The 21,276-nt window shown below is 40.9% G+C and overlaps 2 protein-coding genes across 3 annotated transcripts; one reads left to right on the top strand and one right to left on the bottom strand.

Annotated features, from left to right (window-relative positions):
- Positions 1–4,541: 4,541 nt before the first annotated feature.
- slc10a1 (solute carrier family 10 member 1) lies at positions 4,542–13,435 on the top strand. Its single transcript, XM_071468067.1, has 8 exons — positions 4,542–4,672; positions 6,132–6,383; positions 6,505–6,591; positions 7,317–7,429; positions 9,478–9,682; positions 10,651–10,829; positions 11,721–11,920; positions 12,962–13,435. The coding sequence occupies exons 2-8, from the start codon at positions 6,165–6,167 to the stop codon at positions 13,021–13,023; spliced, it is 1,065 nt and encodes a 354-aa protein (XP_071324168.1). The 5' UTR covers positions 4,542–4,672; positions 6,132–6,164; the 3' UTR covers positions 13,024–13,435.
- srsf5b (serine and arginine rich splicing factor 5b) lies at positions 13,243–20,436 on the bottom strand. 2 transcript variants are annotated; one of them, XR_011686545.1, is made up of 9 exons: positions 20,303–20,436; positions 19,878–20,010; positions 18,907–18,977; positions 18,656–18,769; positions 18,152–18,224; positions 17,329–17,807; positions 16,733–16,806; positions 16,462–16,569; positions 13,243–14,783 (listed from the first exon to the last, which is right to left on the bottom strand). XR_011686545.1 is itself a non-coding variant. In XM_071468068.1 (8 exons), exons 2-8 carry the CDS (start codon positions 20,001–20,003, stop codon positions 14,468–14,470), a joined length of 882 nt encoding a protein of 293 aa, XP_071324169.1. In that variant the 5' UTR covers positions 20,004–20,010; positions 20,303–20,436; the 3' UTR covers positions 13,243–14,467. The 2 variants fall into 2 exon arrangements, 1 of the variants encoding a protein (XP_071324169.1); XM_071468068.1 differs by lacking the exon at positions 17,329–17,807.
- Positions 20,437–21,276: the final 840 nt, after the last annotated feature.

The following is a 21,276-nucleotide window of genomic DNA, read 5'->3' as shown; positions in this document are numbered from 1 at the left end:
AAGCATTACTGGAATTGTAGTTTGACTCGTATTTGTATGTCAGAGAAGCTAAATAGGGCCATGGCCGAGACACGTGGATTTTAAGAAGACACCCAAGACACACACACTCACACACACTCACACACACACACACTCACACACACTCACACACTCTCAGGTCCGGTTTCACCAGCCTACAAAATATGCACCAATCAGGAGAGTCCCCATTCGCATCACCTACTATGCAGCCCGATTTATTATTTATTTTTATTTTTTCTTTCCTTTATTTATGTTTTCTTTCTTTTTTACTCACAGTTCGACAATATAACTTCACTGCTGAAATAGCAACTGTAGAGCTGAAACAAGCAGTCAATTCATCGAACTACTTTAAGAAGTGATGAATGATTCAGGTCAAAAATGATCTTTTTCCAGCTCCTAAAATGTGAATATTTTGTGGTTTTCCAAGTCTTCCGTATTGGTAACCTGAAAGCTTTGGGTTTTGGGCTGTTGGTCGTACAAAATTATATTCTAATGGACATTTATCACTATTTTTCACAGATTAGATTATTAATTGATTAAACCAGAAAAAAACGATCAGATTAATTTAAATGAAAATAATCATTGCAGCCCTAAGCAAATGACATATAGCCATTATGATGCAAAAGTCAGTCCCCACAACACGACTATTTTATGTCATCACTTGCTGGATAGATAGATAAATAAATAAATAAAACTGTGTTATGTAGTGTGGGGGCTGGTCACAAGACAAATTGCAAATAATCTGCTCTGGTGATTCCTTTTTCACAAAATTGTGCTGTAGATAAGGAGCTTACACTGTGGATTATTCTGCGCTGCAACAGTGGATCAGTCAATGTGTAAAAAAACAAGCAGGGAGCAGCCTCATCCGTTCCCCGAGCAGGTCAAGAGGCCACAGCAGCTGCAGGCGAAACCCTGGCCTCCGACGCCCTCCCTGCAGAAACAAGGTTTTAGACCTGCACTGACCTTCATCCTACCATCTCTTCCTCTACCTTTAAACTGGTTTGGATTATCCCCCATTCTCTCTCAACCTCTGTTTCCAGCCCTCTCTGCCAATTTTACCCCTCATCTACCATTTAATAGAATTGGTCTGTGTGTCCTGCAGCGGCGGAGCCAAACAGGGTCACCCAGAAATATACGGTCGGTTTCTGTATAGCCTATTAAAAGGATGACAACACAGTAAGACCGGGCTTTGATAATGCATACGCTACAGTGAAGTCTCTCTTCATGGATGACAGCAAGAAACCATTTGGTAATATTTGTGCACTACATTCACATTTAAAGTAACCCAAGGGATGGGTAATGTTACAGGAAAAATATGATAATGAGGCAGGGCTTACAGAAACCGAGATTTTTCTCATCTGCCTTCTCGCCACACCCTTAATGCTATTCCCCCAGGCCCGAGCTGAGTTATGAAGTGTTTTAGCACCACTTCAGCTCATAATATCCCGGCTGCAGTTAGCTCAAACACTGATGAGCTGTGGCCGGGTCTGGAGGAGGAAAAAGTTGTAAAAAATCCAGGCATGTGAAGCACTGGGCTGTAATTATAGTTAGAGATGCTGATCAGTCCAGGCAGAGACTCCCTCCCCTCCCCCTATGTCCTTACAGGGCCAGCCTGTTAAACCACTAAAATGCCCTCCTTTTGTCCCTTTCCAGCATATTGCAGACTACACTGAGGGCCCCAGTCTGCAGTCACCATTAAGAGATTTTTTTGTTCTCGCCATTGTTATTATTGCATGACTTATGGAAGGGAGGGGAGGGGTGTCACTGTCAGATATGTCATCAGATGAAGAGTAGAGTAGTTTCACTATGCCAGTGAAGTATCTTGGATAAGCATAATGTAGTTTCCAATGCAGTTCATTAGATAGACTATATCGTGTTAGCATTTGAAACCTATAGTCTTCCCTAAGCAGAAGTATTTGCAGTAATGTCACCTACAAGTGATCAAAATATCCAGTCTTTCGTGTGTTGACTAGAAATGCAAATTATGGGGTAGAAGCAAAGCAAAATAAAAAAGCTGATACAATTAAGTTCAGTGCTGTTGTTTTTTTTCCTCATTGCTGTTTGTATGATCTTTTAGGAAAATTACCCTTACACACGGGTGGATTACTGAATGGGCCTGTTGAGCACAGGCCTACATGGGGCCGGCGTGGTTCCAAGAACAGGATGGTGTTTACACGCATCTGTATCCTGGATTAATGTGTATCCCACCAGGCATAATCATACCCTGGGTATGATTATGCCTGGTGGTTATCTATTTACTGTAAAATAGGAAAGGGCACCAAATTAAAGATGGGATATCCCTGATCACACTGAAACTCATATTAATGCACACCAACATTTGTTATTAGAATCATGTGTCTCAATTTAAAAGAATAAATTTACAATTAAGAATTTTTTGAAGGTTCATGCTGCTTTATTATTATTCTCTGGTGTTTTTAGATTGTGCATGTTTAAATAATGCCGCTCATGATTAGCGAAATAGTGTCGGACTAGTCTGCTCTAGTCTATTTTAAATCCTATTTATGTGTCTTTTTATATTGTATCTTCAATATCTTGTCTTAATGCCTTTCATGTCTGAATTGTTGACAGGTGCTATATAGATAGACTTGCATTGATCCTGCTCATCTGTATTTTGTTATAAGCACCGAGGAAGACAAAGGAAGGTTTATTGTTTAATTGAGGCAGAAACTTATTTACATATTTAACTTTCAGCCAGTCATTATGACTATCCATAACCAAGTCAGACAGAATGCAGAAGTATTTCCACAGAGCTGAGCTGAGATATTTAAAGTGTACGGTGGCGACTTTTGAGCAGATGCCAGTCACTGGTCCACCTCCCTCAGTGTCACTGCTTAGGTTTTTGACAAACAGCACCTTGTTCTGCTGCAGCGGTTACTCAGACTTACCGCCGTGACCTCAAGTACCCCTTCATCAACACCACCTGTCAAGCAACTACGTGTTTACTTGACTTTAAACATACAAGGCAGTGTTTAGGTTTCTTTTTTTGCTATAGGTTTGGTCAAATGTGCACGTTTCCAAAGCATATCCATGTGTTAGAGAAACCTTTTCTACTTGATTGCTGACTGCTTTTCATCCACTCTTAATGGCAGGACATTAAGAGTGGATGAAACAAGGTTTGGTTTGTTGTAGCCAATCATTTATTAGTTTTAGTGATAGTAAATGTAGCAGAGATCAGTCTCACACCTCACAATTCATAACCACATTTTTGTTTATGTTCCTCCTTTCAAATCAGCTGAGCTTCTCCATAGTTTTTTTCTACATCCGTCACTGTAACTGCAGAGAGAGCCCCTGGGGTAAAAGCACATGTGGTTGAGAATCACTGGTGTAGCGCAGTTACCTTTGTCAAACGCGTTTAGATACAGAGCTGTTTCCTCTTTCATTCTCCACTGCAGATGATTCACATGAAAGCCATCAGGAGCCTTGGCGTGAGCGCTGGAGTAACAGTCTGTGAACTGAATGTAATTTGTGATCATGTGCAGAGTTTGTTCTTGGCAAAAAGCTGATCTGCTCGACTAGCCAGAGCGCTGTCGCCAACAAGCATGATGATAACATCAAGACTTCACTGAGAGACTCCTAATGAGCAGATCATACATTCCTGGTTTTAATGTTCTGCTCTTGACTAATTCTGAGGCCTTTTCTGGCACAAGGTGATTATTTTAGATCACCTTTCTGTACAAGAAGTCTTTCTGTTGGTTAGGCATCAGTGAAAGCACAACTGCTGTTTGTTCCAACAACAGTTTTCTACTGTGAAATGTAATGAAACTTGCATCCTGTTGGGGCCGCTCTCCGAAGACTTTGATGCTGTGGTTTTATTTGGCAAAGAATAGTTGAATGTTTCTGACCTTTGCCTCATTTCTAACCCTCTCGTTTTAAAATAGAAACGTTCGCAGTCAAAGTTGTAGCAGATAAGGGCAAGCGACGTGAATCATACTCTCAGAGATGATCATTTAGATATTCTTCTCCTCTATGACTCATTGTGGTCGCTAGTAAACAAGTCAAACAGAAAGAGCTTCGGGGGAATGTTGACAGGATCTTCCTCTGAGATTTTCACAATGCAGACTCCCTCGCAGGCGTCCGTTCTTCCAGACACAAATTTACCCTGGAGAGGAAAACTTACAGTCAACATTTTAAAGAATAACTTATCTCATGTGTGTTTGATGGATTCTCACAAACACACAGTGAATTTAATTAAAGGCTTGAAAGAAAAAACCACACACAGTTCCCAGCCTTAGCTACTGAGCAACTTTACACCCATAATCTGAATTATCTTTTATTATGTTTTATGTTTTATTTGATTGATCACTGTGTCAACTAAAACTCGGTTTAGCATTGACACACTACAACACAATGACACTTTATGATCTAATAGATAAATAAAAAAAAGGTTGGACATTAGTTCATTTATTCTGCTTTCTCTATGGTTAAAGTCAGATGTGAGAAACTCTCCCTGTGCAGGCTTCTCTCCTCTCGAGTTGCAGAAGTCAGCTGCGCACTAGATGGCACTTCTGCACAGCCAGTAGCCGTCATGTGTCATTTATGATTGACAGCAAAAAAGACAGTGGCAACACCCAAGGGCTTGATTCTGTGTCAGAAAGAAGAGAAGAAAGAAGAGGAGGAACCCCTGGCCCGACAGGTGATACAATGCATGAAATATAGCTGCAAACATATCTGTCAGTTTTACGCTTCAAGCAAGCGTGAGTGTTTGTTTCTGGGGAAAAAAAAAAAAAAAATCCATTTCGGGGTTTTCTTCTATTTTCGTACAAACTGACCTTCAAGAAAAGGTGTGCAATTCTCACCTTCTGAACAGGCAAGAAGTCAGTGTGTAGTTGCTAGACACATGTATGAAGCTCTGTGGTATTTTATTTCTTCTTCTTCTTCTTTTTTTAATATGTGTTTTTTTTATGGGTGCAAAATAGATGTGACAAATCCTGTGAAAGTAATTTTGTCTGCACACAGCATGTGAGCATGCCAGTAGGGAGGATGTGGTTGTCAACTCTGGAGATGCAGGTAAACTAAATACTGAAGCACAGAGAGAGTGAGGTTGTTTTTCCTCCGTAATGCACAGATTAAACAGATTTAAATGAACTGTCTGCAGAAACTGTCTGATTGTAAAACATGTGTCATAAGGTTTTGAACACGTTCTTTGGCTCAGTTTCAAGCTATGTAAAATTATTCATGTAAGCAAGGGATAGTTTTAAGCCAAGTGAGAAACATTTGTGACTTTTATTTTGGTGGAAATGACCCAGATCTGTTTGGAAATGGCTTATTGTGATCACACACCAACACCAGGATACATATTGTACACATTACTATTGCTGCTAATAAGTTTGTAAAGCTAAACATGGGATATACATGAGATATTAGGTTAAAGGTTCTCAGGACCATATAATGTGTACTATGAACTCAAAGATTATGCTCACTTTAAACACAGATCTTGTGTGATGAAAAGCTTATCAACACACCAGTGACCTTTCTGCCGGTTGCAGAGATGAACACTGCACAGAAAGCAGCCGTCAAACTATCAAGGGCTATGAAAGCATCTGACCTCAGGGTTATTCATGTGGCTTTGATGGGATGGTGTGTATGTAATGTGTGTGGTAGTTGTTTACTGTGTGGAAGAAATTTCGCCTTCACCAAAAATCACTGTGTGGAAAACAGTTTTCTGTCAGTTTATCTGTAAATATGTCCTCAGTGGGATAACTTGCAGAGCTGCACCAGTGTTATCTCCTTACGCTGCCTGTGTAAAGCTTCTGTCAAACCTCGGAGAGTCTTTCTTCAACAAGCTGACTCTCCTCTGTCCGATAAGCGAGGTGAAGCATTATCTGTACTCAGCCTGTCACTGTTTTGTTTTTTTCCTGGCTGCTTTTCTTTGGTCATGCTCTGATTATTTATCATTTTTTGTTTTTGTTTTCACAAAAAGCAGTTGAAGTGTTGTTCATGACTAACGGATGAGGAAATGAGAAAACTGTGAAGCCCGCAGAAACATTTTTGTGATGTCAGATTCCACCTGACTTATTTCCCAGCACACACCAGTCTGTTTTCTTACATCTCTCTCTGTCTTTCACCGTGTCGATGTGTGTGTCTGTTTTCAGATTACCATCCAGTAAGTCCTGTGCTGCTCCAACATGGAAGGCACCGTGGACCACACAGCCGATCTGTTTCCTGGTTCAGATATGTGGCACAACAGCAGTGTCTTGTTCAACGTGACAGCTGCTAACACCAGCTCCGTTTTCACGTCTATGATGTCACCGGTGATGGACAAAGCCATCAACCTACTTTTGATAGTCGTCTTGTTCATCACCATGGTTTCACTGGGATGCACCATGGAGGTGTCAAAGATCAAGGTAACTTCAGAAACACTCATCAGCGTAACCATCAGTTTGATGCACATTATCTCCGTTTGCAATCAATCAAACAATCTTTAAAATAATTTTATACTGAAAGATCTTTTTTCCTTCCCTCCAGCGTCACATGGTGAAGCCTAAGGGGGTGATGATAGCGGTGGTGGCGCAGTATGGCGTCATGCCTCTTACAGCCTTTTGCTTAGTTAAGGTTGGTATAGCTGTTTATTTTACTATTCAGCAGTCTGAAACAATGTGCCCCATTATACTGACTTAAACAATATGAATGCTTTTGAATATATTCATACTGATCAATACATTTTATGATATATTTACATTATATATGATTTTTTAACAAGGAAAATAGAAAAGTAATGTTAAGTAGTGCTGGTTCCAGCACTGTATATCAATGTAAGTTGAATATCTTTAGGTTTGACATCTTAAACATCAAGTGATTTAAAAAAAAAAAAAAAAAAGAACAATAAATTAACTGACAGAAAATAATTGTTACTTGCAGCCTTAATGTTTAGGAAACGTTGCGTTGTGTTGGGCCCGACTCAGTAAAAAGCTTTACAAGATTTCTTACAGTTCCACAAACTGAGGGGAAAAGAGAGATAAAGTAGCACAAAATAATAAAACAAAACAAACAAGAGAGATTGATCTTAACAGACTGTATAAAAACCTAATGCAGGTGAAAACACAACACATCGCAATGAAACATTAACAACAATCAACAAAAATCGGCCAAAATTATAAACAGACTGAATATGGCTGTGGGAGAAAACCTGTCAGTGATTATGTTATGTATGTTTGATTTATTTGTTCACATGGATTACTCCTCCTGTCTTCTATACATTAGTGATATCACTATTAGACACAGTCATCAATAACAGACTCTGGCATCAGTGAGGTGTTGTTATCATTTCTTTGCTGTAGGTGTTCCAGCTGGATGAAATCACTTCTGTGGTGGTTCTGATCTGTGGCTGCTGTCCTGGAGGAAGTCTCTCCAACATCCTGGCTCTGGCTCTGAGGGGCGACATGAACCTCAGGTACACACGTTACCTGTTTGTGTTGAAAGGCTGTATTGATTCACATTGCACTAACTTGCACATTACATCACAATGTTTTTTGCACAATAACTAAAAGCAGTTCAGAGATTCTGATAAAGCCGCAGCGCACTTGTTGAATTATGTAAATGGGAGCTCAGTCGGTGGACATGTTTGAGATGACAGTGATTGTCAGCAGGCTGTGTCTTCACATGAAGGTGGAGATCGTCTCTCTTGAAGAAGTGTCTCCTTGAAATGATGGATGAAGCCGCTCCCTGCAGACACACTGAAATTTTGCAACCAGAGTTTGACAGCTGTTTCCCTCAGCTGTCAAGAGACCTCATGTCAGATTATACTTATTTATTCTCTGAGTGCTGATAGAAATGTATTCTTAAAGCTTAAAGGGCCAGTTCACCAAAATCACCAAAACACCTGTCTCCCATCTACCCCTAGTGGTATCCCAGCCAGGCAGATAATTTTTGGTTTTATGTGCTGAGGAATTGAAATATAAACCTCTGACATTTGCGCTGCCATCACAAAATAATGCAGATGAATTAATTTTGTCTCTGCCAGTCAAAGCACTGAAAAGTGACATTCAAAAAAAACTCAACAAAGACATATCCTGCCAGGACAAATGTCACACTTTCTCCAGATAATCCACAGATCTCACTGTGAACAGCTTTATTGGAACTAAAAACCCAATTACAGACACAAAACTGAAACTATGAGAAGTAGGAAAACATGCTGTTTTGTGATTTTGTTGAGTTAAGTAGAAGTTCAAGGACCTCGGCCCTCGTGCTCGCGCTTGCTTTCATGTAGGTGTAATGCATGACACTGTGCTGATCAGAGAACACCCTGTGACCAACAGCGGCACGATTCCTACCATCATTAGAGTTGAACGACCTGCAGGACTTCACCAGTCTGATTGTAAAACATACATATCATGATCCTAATAACGTGATACCAAACCCCTTTACTTGCAACCACAAGGCCATTTACCTCACTGGGTCTTCACAAAGGTGTGTACATTATGGCGGCGTGTTGTTCAGGACATTCCTGCTCTATCTGATGTCTGGGGATCTTATCTGGCCTACAGCCGTGAGTCAAGGACTGACAGGAAGACTTGAGGTATTAATGATCCCACTAACGACTAAACCAGACACTAGCATTGTTGAAAACAGGTTGTTTTGTTTTTTGTTTTGTTTGTTTTAGTATTCGGCAAAATACAAGACAGAGAAAGGATCATTTTTGGAGAATATCCTTTTAATATCTTTTGTCTTTTTTTGGGGGGGGTGGGTTTGTTTCAACAGTAGAAAATAAACTAAACCAATCACCACAGGTCACGTTTGCAGACAAAAAGAAAAAGAGTCGTACCAGTATTTTTTAAGTCCCAAATGTCCGGGAACAATCAGCTTCAACACCAACAACTTTTCACAGGATTCATTATTAAAACACAAAGGTGACTGTGACAGGTTGTCAGCAGCTGCTGTTATATAACCGGGCAGTATAAGGGTCATGAACCTTGTGACAATTGGCTGGCTGATAAGTTCTAATGCATCTCAGAAAATATTCAACCTGTAATTAACAGGTCTAAAGCCCCACCAGCGTCCCCTGCAGGCTTCAGTTTTTATTACACCTCCGTCAGAAAAGACGGACCGAAGAACTGAAAAGGAGCTCAGAATATTCTTGGAGATGAAAAGTGTTTATCCTGTAGGATAAACTCCCGGAGCATGAACGTGCTGGAGACTAAAAGTAGCTTCCATAGAGTTTTAGAGACGGCAAATAAAAACATATCTTTATAATATCACATTTCTTGGCAATCTGGCCAACATATGTTGACAAACAGGAGGTTGTGCTGAACCAAAGTGCTGGACAGAAAGTCTAAATAACTTTGCCATTCCCTGTCACTGAATTGTAGTTCAAATTATGTAAATTCCTATTGGGAAAAAATCTGTCTTGGTCCAGTAGTGGGTGTCTTCCAGCCTCCAGTCTCAGCTTGCACAAGACTGGAGCACACCTTTCTTTCCATCTCATCCCTGTCCTCCCCTCAGTATTGTGATGACTTCCTGCTCCACGTTGCTGGCTCTGGGCATGATGCCCCTGCTGCTCTACCTCTACTGTCAGGGTTTCTCTAACGTGCAGAACGCAGTGCCCTACGTCGACATCATCGTGTCGCTGTTCATGATTCTCATACCCTGCGGAGCCGGCATCCTCATCAACTACTACAGGCCGCAGTACGCCAAGGTCATCACAAAGGTCAGTGCACGCACACAAGGGTCAGAGGGTTAAATCAATAAGATGACAAGGTAATCCGATTAATCAGTCAGTAAAATGAGAGAAAATGTATCTACAGCAGAGACCATGTTCTCATAATGTCTTTAGTTCAAGTTTGCCTTTAGGGAACTTTGTTGCATGCCACTCCCCATCTCTCTCTTGCTTCATTTGCTTCATTTGCTGTCAGCTACAGCAACCACTGTTTAACAAAGCATGAAATTAATCTAATTAATCTTTTGGTGGTTTACTAAGTGTTTCAGTAATTTCTCAAGCAAAAATACCAAAAATGGGCTGTTTCCTGCTTCTCAAATATAAGGATTTGCTGATTTTCTCAGTTTTATATCACTATAAATTGAGGATTTTGGGATCTTGGACTGTTGGTAATAAGACCAAACAAGCAATTTCAAGATGTCAACTTACACATTGTGTAATTTTAATGGATATTTTCACTATTTTACTATTTTTTTTGACATTTCATAGGATAAACTAGGAATCAAATAGTTAAAAAAATGATTTCAAAAAAAGGTCATAGAAACGATCAACCAAAACCAGCTTCAGTAATCTGTCTGTCACTGTCACATCACTCTAACAGGAGGACTACTTTCAGCTGCAGATTAATACATACTGTACCTCCTGTAGTAACACTGTGAATGTATGACTCAAAATGTTCACTGTAATAAAGGAACTTGTCACCCAATGCAAAAGTGCAGCTCATTTAGGTTTTTAATAGTTTGTGGAGAACAATGGAGCTCTATGGCTCTGAGATATCAGACAGTACTAATTCATAGGGTCAATTTATTATTGGTTTCAGTGTTTTCAAGGGATTTATTGACAATGAGAAAACACAGAATATGAACTGCCTTATCATTTATTAATCATAATAATATAGAAATAAAATAAAAGGCAAATAAATCTACAGTCTGATTTGCTTCCTGTCCTGCTGTTCTCAGGTCGGCCTCACTATAATGATGATTTCTGTTGTGGGGATCGGCGTCCTGGCCAGCATTGCAATCGGAGGCTCCATCGTGACCGTGCTGTCCCCTGCTCTCTTAGCCATCGGGGCTCTCATGCCTTTCATAGGCTACACCTTCGGATACATCATCTCCTCACTCTTCGGACTCAACCAATCGTAAGTCAGGCAGATCAGGGGTTATTTGTGTGCCTCTTTCTGATAAGGCATCATTTATATAGGGTTTATGAGATGTAATTAATGAGCTCTATTACTAGTCAATCAATGATTTATGATTAATTTCCATCTTTAGTCCCTGTGCACACACAAACACTAACATAACTCATGCAATTAATACAAATGGCAGTTCAAAAAAACAGCAAATGCTAAATGCTAAATTCAGTCACAGAGCCAAACATAAACTCAAATTTCAATGATTACACCCACCACTATGCAATATACTTCATCTGCATAGTGTTGGTGTAGCTAGTGAGAGACCCCTTCATTGGGCTGTTGGACCACTAATCTTCTGGGGAAGTGCTGCAGGGCATCTGAACCAAAATCCATTTATAAAGATCTCATTAACATTCATAACTACAGACTTGATGGACTATCACAGAGCCTTTTATTAAGTATTTATTATAGGTGACTGACTTACTTTTGTTAATGGCTTATTAAAAATTAAGCAATCCAATACCCTTTATTAATGTCATCCTAATATTTATAACTCCATACAAGATGACTGGAAAGTGAGAAACCCTTCATACCCCTGTATATAACATTTATAACTGCATTCTCGATTGTGTGAAAGGGTCTCCCTAATGAATTTAAGTCTTAGTATTGTTGTTAAATGTCTTATAGCCCATGCAAGTTCTTAGTAAATTATTTATCAGCCATTAATAAAGTTATATTTACGGCTTATAAAGGCTTTTAAGAAAGTGGCACCTTTACTTGGTGAAACTCAGGCCCTGATGGATATTGTGGCAGAGTCGTTACAGCGAATGAAGAGTCTTGAGTCTTTCTTTATGTATCCATGACTTATGAATAAATCTGCCCCCCCCCCCCCCTTAGGGAGCGGAGGACCATTGCTATGGAAACAGGCTGTCAGAACATCCAGCTGTGCTCCACCATACTGAAGATGGCCTATCCCCCCGCGGTGATCGGCCCTCTGTTTCTGTTCCCAATGGTCTACGTGTCCCTCCAGCTGCTGGAGGCGGCCGTGCTCATCGTGCTGTTCAGGTGTCACCAGAGGTTCACACGGAAAGAGAAAGGTGAGACTGATGCCAGTTTTTTTGAGGGGTTACTGGGAGAAACGACAGACCTTTAGGAACAGTGCTGAGACGTTTAGTTGATCCATTGGTGTATATTTGGGCTTTGAACAGCTGGTCTGACAAAATGAACAATATTCAGAGAAATTATGACGCCTTGACACCATCAGCCGTTTATAGTCTAACTGATTAATTGCTTAATAAAAAAAGTAAACAAAAAAAAAATGAGACAATAATAAAAAACAATCCCTGCATTGCAGTACAACCAAGGAATAGAGGTCCTTCATTAAAGTAAGACCGAAGCATCAGAAATAAGGACTGTGGATAAAGGTGGACAAAATACCAGCAACACTTGATGTAGGAAAACTGGGAATAGAGAAATATGCATCAGTTAGGGCTGCAAATAAGGATTAGTTTCCATATCCATTGTTCTCAGTGAAACTATAATGAACTAGTTGTTAAGATAGTGTACAGTATAACCACCACATCCTCTGTAACAAGCCGTACCATTCGCTCCTTCCTGTTTCTGCAGCGTCAACCACCAAATAAAGACAAAATAGTACCAGAAAAATTGACTTACTTGGTGAGATGAGAGGAAAACTCTCAAAGATATGCATCAAACTTTACAACTATAACCAATGTTTGATAAACTTAGTGAGCCTCTTTTCTCTTTTAATACGTCCACTACAAGTGACTGAGTCAACCAGTAAACACACACAAGCATATTTCATCTCTCCTGGGCTTAAGACAAAAGACTCTGGCTCCTTCACTGACAAAAGATAACTTTCATAGTAAGACTTCACCAGAATCATGTTTTGTTTATTTTGGTTTCTAACAGATGAAAACCCACCGTAAATTTAGCTGCCTAAGTCCTCTATCACAAACTGTCCCAGTATTAAAACAGCAAACACAGGATTACAACCTGTTATCAACGGTCTTAATCCAGAGAGAGGCTCTGATAATGGCTCAAGAAATGGTCTGTCACACTATTTATTCAGTGAACAGTTTGTAATGTGCTGTCTCTGTTCACTGTCTAACCTGCAGGCACGTACGAGCCAGCAACCACTGAGGACAAGTTGAAAGAGCTGGGTGAGGGGACGGTTTAAACACACATCTGCTGAGTTTTTGTCCAGTAACGCTAACTCTTGCTGACCAAGGCCTGATGGGAGACGACATAAAACCCTGCAGTTCACTCAGGCTCCTGCACTACTTGAAACAAACTGCAAAGATGTGTCTCTGCAGGAAAGCCATTTTGTGGCAAGTAATGTACCTGTACATTCATCTGTAAATGTTTCCTTGTCGAGCACTGAAGACAAAATTCACAATTTAGTTAAAATGCTTTTATTGAGTTCTTCTTCCTACAGCAATACAAACGTCCATCATATTTTTTCACTGTAAAATAAAATCCTTACGTAAAAAATTTTGTATTTTTGTCTACATTTTCATTTGAACCACATTAACACCAGTCACAGTACCAACAAGTATTCTTGGAATTACATTTATACACTAAACAAAAGTCTCCAATGCTGTACACAAAACCCTTAACCAAAAAGATAAAATAACATTCATTACAATGCTGGAATTAACTGCATTATGTGTCAACATCATTTTGAAGTGTTGAAATCAAAGGGTTGACCTCATCCTCAAAAGAGCCATACGTCCAAAAAACAAATGAAACTGTAAGATCCTTGAAATAAAGTAAATTACTGTACAGCTCTTTAACTGGTGGAACAATGTGCTTAATTCTACACAAGTGTTCTTGATACTGAAGCTGCCAATGTCAGTTATAATGATGGTTTGTAATTGAGCTTAAAACACAAAATAATGAATTGTTAATTTTGATCAAAGAAAAGCCCATGCAAGCACCCTAAGTTATACAGATCACACACGGCAGCTGAGGAAAGAGGGAAAAAGATGTGGACAGGGCTTGGAAAACGTGAGCAATAAGGAGAAAAATGTGGGAAAGGATTAAAAATTCTCGCACCTACAAGCAAAAGTATCACAAGGAGTAAAGAAAGTGGTCGCGCGACTTATCAAAACCATCCTGTTACTGCTGAAAAAGTGTAGAGACTAGCGACTCTCGAGCCCACTAACGGTGAATGTAGATGCTGGTTCGCTCTGGCATTAATTATAGCACAGCAGTGCTGGACCTGCAGCCTTGTTGGATGAGTTAATTCAAAGGGTGAGGAGTCACTGGGTGTAAACATACACATGGGTCTATACTTGAGGGGAACGACAACAGCAACACTGTGAATCTGCTGTTTTAAAATAAAGTTATTCAGTTTAAATGCCCAATAATGATGATGAAATATATATGACTATCATTTTACTGTTCCTGTCTGACAACGGATCTACGTGTTTAATGTGAATAAATGGCAGACAGAGGTGAGAAAAATCCAGACAGGAAAAACCAAACTTTACTCAAGGAAAACTCGCCTCGGCTGTCAGAGGGGTTCATGGGAGCTCCAGTGTGTCAACTCCTCCAAGCTGATTCTACTGCTGAAACAAGTTGTTTCTACTGTTGATTCCCATTTAACTTACACACACCTCTTAGCGCTGGCTGTCAGTAGAAGGAGAGCGAGAGCGGGAGCGTGACCGAGAGCGTGAACGGGAGACGGAGGCTCTCTGAGCAGGCCGAGGGGAGGGTGGGGTGGCTGATTTGCTCGTCTTGGAGGAGCGCTTGGTGGGCTCCTTTGACTTGGGGGCTGGGGATGAAGGGCTGCCGGCAGGAGAGCCACTGCGGGAGCGGGAACGGTTGTGGGCTTTGGCGGGGCTGCGGGAGCGTCTGGGGGAGCGCGATGGAGAGCGACCACGGGAACGAGACCGTGAGCGAGAAGAGCTTTCAGACCGGGAACGGCTTCTTGACCTGGGAAATGGAGGAGAGAAACATTAGGATAAGGTATGAATATATACCTCTACTGTAGAAAGTATAGCGCACACACACACATCATGGCTGTCATTTCTTTTGTTCCAGCATTTGTACAATTCATTTACAGTCTCTAAGGCATCTCTTACTTTATTTCTGTCAACTGAGGAAAAAAAATTCTACTTTTCCTTTATTGCCTTTCTCTTGTGCAGCAACAATGTGAATTTTCCTCCAACAACAAATCATTTTATTGAAGTTTTGCAGGGCATAACAAAAGTGCAGTGCTGCTCAGTCATTAAAGAGTAATGAGAGTATGAGCAGACAACAACAGCAGCTGGCACTAATGCCGACGTATAAACAAAACATCAATGAACAAGAACAAAGCAAAGTAGAGGATGTACAGTATTTATACTGTATGTACACAAACACTAAAACAATCCCTCCCCAGTCACTGGCAGCAAATTATACACGCTGATATCTACCTGCCACGCCAAGGACTCGCCATGTGAGTGAACAGTGTGTAATATAGTTAAGCTGCACTTCATAACCAAGCCTTTACCAGGACTGGACTATATTTGAAAAAATTCAAATGGAATTTCCTATTTGAATATTGAAGTGTTTATCTGATTTTCTCAAGTGTTAAGCAGGACACGATGTCCGCCAACCATTGTGTTTGAGTGGGTGGGGCAGCGTCCTTCCACCTGAGCAGGATGGCTCCTCGAGCCAGAGGGGAAACAAAGGATAAAGTATGTTGTTTTTCTGCGCCTTCCCTCCACTGACCACAAACGGAGTAACCAGAGGATTTACTTTCAATTTGACATTTAATACCTGAGATACAGTGTGAAAAAATCTCCACCGAGTAATTGTTAAGTCTCAGGCATGACCAATACACATCAATGACAGAGGCTTCAGCACTTTTGCATTTGTCACGGTTGGGACTGACCTCAGGCTACATGAAAGATAATTTGGCTTTTGAAACATAAGCCTTATGTAGCACATGGATAAAGTACAGTTAAAGAGAAGTGCCACATATAAAATAAGAAGCAGAGATTGGCAGTCTGACTGTGGACAAGAGAGTCAAATAATTATAGTCGACCATACCAGACGCTGTAATGATCAGACGAGGACTTCCTGTGTCTGGGGTCTGACTCTTAAGAGGTTAAAAGAACTGCTGAGTGCTATTCTGTAAAGTGCCTGAGTAGCACAGTAATCAAAAATCAATACAATTTTACACTTCTCCCCATGCCTGTAAGCATAGTGTTACAGCTGAATGGCTCATTCTAAACTACTATTCGCCTCATATTCCCCTTCATCTTTTCAGTGTGATAACCAATGTTATAAATCATTTTGCCTTGTGATCTCTGAGACTTGTTCCTCATACGTCTCTTATCTTACCCTGGCTACAGGATCATTATCAGCCAGCTAAAATCATATTGTCAGTTCTCATCCAGCTAAATCTGTTCAAGTGGAGCAAATCAGTTTGTACTGGATGAAGTAATCTTGGTAACAATGGGCTTTAATTGGTAATAAGAAGGCAGCATGAGCTGAAAGTGGAAACCATCATCTGCACATTACTAATCATGGGTGAAAAGGAAAGTGTCAGCCACAATCAGCTGACTTCTCTAATAAGTATTGATTTTTTTTTTTTAGTGAATGGAGGTTCCAGCAGACGACTCACCTCTTCTTGGCTGCCTCTATGAGCTTGATTTTCCTGCCATTGATTTCCTTTCCAGACAGTTTCTCAAGGGCATTTTTCAGGTCGCTGTAAGAGGCAAACTCAACAACCCTGAAAAACAACATGAGACATCATTATTTGGAACCTCAGTCACACTTTTTGTCATGAATTAGATGGTAAATTTCCACAAATTGCAAAGCTTTTTCTGATACACACACGATTCATCCTGTGATACTCATTAGTTAGTTAACGCTGAAAGAGATAAAGGTCTTACCCTTCGTTGAGCTTGGGCCGATGTGCATCTGCGAATGTCACCTCTCCAGCTTGTCTCATGAAATCTTTCAAATCCTACACATGTAAACATCAGTCAACTTACGGAGGGGCTCAGGACACAAGCACAGGCTGAGACATTAAACAGGACTGAATTACCCAAAAAGAGAGATGGTTAGATTCTCTGAGAGGACTACACAGGCTACTGCAGATAAGGAGGATGAGTCCAAGAACCTCAAAGACAATGTTTCATCAGCCCATCCTAAACAAAATTAGGCTTAATCATTTATAAAAAAAAAAAACAACAAGGAAAAGGTATGTGTGCCAGTTTAGATGAAAAAAAATCAGTGTTATTACTGGAGAGGCTGAATATTTGCAACAGCTTTGAGATTCTTGCACCCACTGCTCATTACAACTACAGAGAGATGAACACCATCTGCATGAACTGAACTGCAGTGGCGCCGCCTGGGCAGCGTTTGGCACAAAGAGCCCCATTTTCCCTGGCAAGGAGGGCACAGGGCTCCGCGCCGGGACCGCCCCTGTCTCGGCACCCCGCCTCAGTAAAGAGAGTGAACAGGGTGGAAGAGAGGAAACTACTACCTGAGAGCGAAACCCTTTGGGGTGGGCCGCAGGCTCTCCGAGCCCACCATAACCTCGGGATAACAGCAGATTATATCCATGGGCACCTGGGAGGAATTCACACTCTCTCTCTCGCTCGCGATGTGCGGGAACACCACAGGGGGGAAGGGAGGGGGGATATCGATCGATCGAAGCCCCTCAAATTAACGAACCATCGATCAATACGCCACCACCATCACCATCGACTCTCGCTCTTTCCTCTCCTTTCTCTCTGCCAACTCTCTGTTTCCTCTCTCTCGCTCTCAACCACACACCAGGCGTTGCAAGTGAGTGAAGGGGCCGCCAGCGCCTCTAGTGTGGAGCGAGCGCTCACATGACCAGCAGGCGTCAACTAGGAGTAGGACAGACTGGCTGACACCACAGGCTCAACCCAGACAGAAGGACCCAGAAGGGGTTAACTCCACCATAAGCGAGCTCTTCCATATGACACAACAGTCAGGCTGGCAAATAAAGGGGTGAAGAATTGGTTAAAATTTGAAAACAGGAACAGATTTAAGTGTTTTTTGTTGTTACTGCTCTTTGACTTATAACTTAACTGCATGAAATGCAGGTTTATAAGAGCGATGATTCTGAGAGAACAATTTGGGCTTGTATAGATTATTGATACATATTAGAGAGCTAAGTTCATTATCATTGATTTAATTTCAGAAACAGAGTCTCTATGTTGTTTTTTTAGCATCACTTCTAGAACTGTATGTGTATATTGTTGGAGGCAGACTGTTGGAGGTGGTGTTGCAGCTGTTAGAGGCTTGCTGTGTTCAAAAAAACATGTGGCGATACTGACCTGCCAGCTGACACGAGAGGACAAATTCTCCACGATCAGGCGGTTCTCAGTGCGCATTGGAGGAGGGTTTCGACTGAAATGACAAAAACAACTCAATCAACTGAAGGATAAGATTGTGGAGCCGTGATACAGAGGCTAAGAGCTCTCATTAGCTACTTGTCAATAGCAAGGCTAATTAAGGAGCTTTGAGATGTACAGCGTTACACATGTATTGCATTATAAGTAGGTCTATTTCAGTGTGTTGAACATACTGAAACTTGTAGGTCATTTATTACATCTCAATTAAACTGATTCACATCATGAGAGAAGAGAAACAATGGCTAACATGGGCTACAATAATCTGACTGTTGACCTTTCACCAGTGTTTAAACTGAGCTATTTACATAGTGCACTTATATAGCTACTAATTTAAATGTTTTCCTTCCTCATTTGAATGACATCAAAGAGGTCTGCCATTGTTAAGCAAGTGAGAACTGAAACTGAGGTGTGGTGTGAAAACCTTACCTCCGACTGTTCTGGGAGCCTCGGCCATAGCGATCAGAGAAACGCCCTCCTCCACTGCTGCCACCTCTGCCACGGCCACCTCGCAGACGAACACGGGCGTGCTCAATAGTCACCCTAAAATCACAATGAAAGATTTATTTGAAAAAATGCTTACCACCATAAAGCACAGCCAGTAAGTGGGAAGACTCATAAAAACTTAGTTCATTTACATTTTTAATTTACATTACATTTACCACAATAGAAATTCCTACCTTTCATTACACAGCTCTTTGCCATCAAGCTCATAAACTGCATCTTCAGCGTCTCTGGGGTCGTCAAACTCCTACAGCAAACAGAACATACAATATTTACAGCAACTATTATATGTCATTCTTAAAAATGCAGCCTTTCTGTCCGTCTCTCCATCAACAGAACTATATACGCATCGGCAGTTCTAGAGATATCTCAAGGATAATCAAAGCAAACAGGATGCAGCCATGCTCGGTTTAGAGAGAGTATTTGTGTATTTGAGAGACTTAATTGTGAAAACTTCACTGCTTTGTTTATAAAAGCTCAAAAACTAATGAAAAAGCCTTTTAAATTACACAGATCCCAAGGTGGGGACTTCATATGTTTCCTTTAGACTGATTAACAGTCCAGAACCCAAAGATATTCGGTTTACAATCACATATGTCACAGGAAAGCATTGCATTCTCACAATTGAAAGGCTGAAGCATGAAGTTTTGCTTAAAGTAAATGGCTGTTATTCAATGATCAAAATAGATTAATAATCAATTAGTCAATTGGCAGAAAATTAATCAACTTGTCATTGCAACTCTAAAAGAATCTGAATACTTCATGTAGTGTATGAACAGTGTATGTATGTTTAAGGCTCAGGGGCTTTTGTAAAAATATATGTGTTAAACTGGCAAATCTGACAAGCAGAAAACCCACCAAGCAACACTCCATTCAAAAAACTCTAGATTTAAAACTGGTCCACAGGCATCATGCTAGCTGCTTTGCTGCGAGGGTGTGTCAGCAAAGATGATACAGAACAAAAGGCAGCCCTTAAACAGATAACATCTTGTGCATATACGCCAAGATGAATAAGGACTGATTAAAACACATGCAAGTTTCTGTAGCTGCAAAGCGACAGATTTTTAAATGGATAATTGTACGATAATTTGCTGCATATTGAGGAGCGCTGCTGTGACCTATTTCCTTATAACGTTTAGCGACTCACCACAAACCCAAAGCCTCTCTTGAGGTCGATATCTCGGATGCGGCCGTATCCTTTGAAGAACCTCTCCACGTCCTTCTCTCTGGCCGAGGGGCTCAACCGGCCGATGAAAATACGACATCCGCTCATGTTGATGCTGTTGGAAACGTGGCCACAAACAGGCGGTAGACACATCAACCCCAAGAGTTAGCTGATAGCATTTTGGGATAAATAATGATATGAACACGACGGATGGACAAATGACCTATTTAAGTTACCAGGCCTGTGTCATCTTGGTAGCTAGCTAACAAGGCAGGCAGCTCTAACTTAAGGGCCTTGCTACCAAATTATCCCGATTGAAACCCACCAATGGAAAATTCACGACAGATAACTGCAAATTTTAACGAAACGATGATCGACACAGCGCGTTTAAATGTCTACTAACTCACCTTCAAGCGGTGTTCAGCGGTGGTTTTGTTTGCTAGCTGTCGACAGCGGCTGCAAAATCCAGAAAAAAACAAAATGGAGCCTCCGCTGTTCGGCGAGGGGGCGGGACCGCGGGCCAGGTGACGCACGACGGAAGATGACGCTGCAGAAGACGGAAAACAACGAAACAAAAAAAAACCGAAGTGCGTCGATAGTTTCCGAACATGACGTCACAGCCGCCCCGGCCAGTGCAGTTCCGGATTCTGACCAGTAGGCGTCACTCAGACACAGTAACACTAATGCAAAGAGGAGTAATAGATTATTTTGTGTAGCAGCTGTGGCTTTGTGAGGCTCAGCAGCAGAAACAGTGTAACAGCAGGACGAAAGGACATGATTATAAACCACATTTTCAACCAGAGAGAATCATTTTTACTCCATTCAAACATACAAAAGTGGTTTTAAGGGGCAGGGAGCTTAACTCTTAATAAGATACAGCAGCATAATTCAAGAGGCAGTTATGAATCAGCTTTAAATGATACAACACTCAGGCGACCTTTGCCCAAAACTACTTACACTTTAAATTGGTAAATGATTCACTTGATTTCGACCTAACGGCTTACTTTATTGAGAGGTTTTACAGTGATCTCATAGCAGGTAAGGGTATAAAGAGTTACTCTAATGTGACGAATCTACTAAGTCTGCTATATACCTTAGGCACACAAGAAGTAGCTTTAAATATTATTTTGATCACTGGTTGCAGTGTTGGGACCCAGGCTAGTATAATCATTCAAGCTGATACTGAACAGAAGCAGGATTTCCATGCTTCAGCTCTTCCAGGATCTAATCCAAAGGAAAACGGGTCTCATTCTTTTGACTACTACAAATGGATAAACATTGTCATGGTTGATGGTCACTGGAAATGTCTTTGACATTTGCAATAGACCTAACTTTAAGTCTGAAATGTGCACTTTATATCAGTTTGAATTACATAGCAACA

Source organism: Trachinotus anak, unplaced genomic scaffold (assembly GCF_046630095.1).
Source record: "Trachinotus anak isolate AG129_WGS33_773 ecotype Australia unplaced genomic scaffold, CSIRO_AGI_Tana_v1 ptg000031l, whole genome shotgun sequence".
NCBI lineage: Eukaryota > Metazoa > Chordata > Actinopteri > Carangiformes > Carangidae > Trachinotus > Trachinotus anak.
The sequence above is the reverse complement of the archived record's forward strand: the minus strand, read 5'-3'. Positions and strand labels throughout refer to the sequence as shown.

Bases quoted from the DNA above. Each gene is read 5' to 3' on its own strand.
- slc10a1 (XM_071468067.1), top strand. From the start codon at position 6,165: ATGGAAGGCACCGTGGACCACACAGCCGATCTGTTTCCTGGTTCAGAT. The intron at 9,683-10,650 runs GTCAGTGCACGC...TGCTGTTCTCAG, and splicing joins ACGCCAAGGTCATCACAAAG to GTCGGCCTCACTATAATGAT. The intron at 11,921-12,961 runs GTGAGACTGATG...TCTAACCTGCAG, and splicing joins GTTCACACGGAAAGAGAAAG to GCACGTACGAGCCAGCAACC.
- srsf5b (XM_071468068.1), bottom strand. From the start codon at position 20,003: ATGAGCGGATGTCGTATTTTCATCGGCCGGTTGAGCCCCTCGGCCAGA. The intron at 18,978-19,877 runs GTGAGTCGCTAA...TGTTTGCTGTAG, and splicing joins AGAGAGGCTTTGGGTTTGTG to GAGTTTGACGACCCCAGAGA. The intron at 18,225-18,655 runs GTAAGGTTTTCA...TTGTCATTTCAG, and splicing joins GGCTCCCAGAACAGTCGGAG to TCGAAACCCTCCTCCAATGC.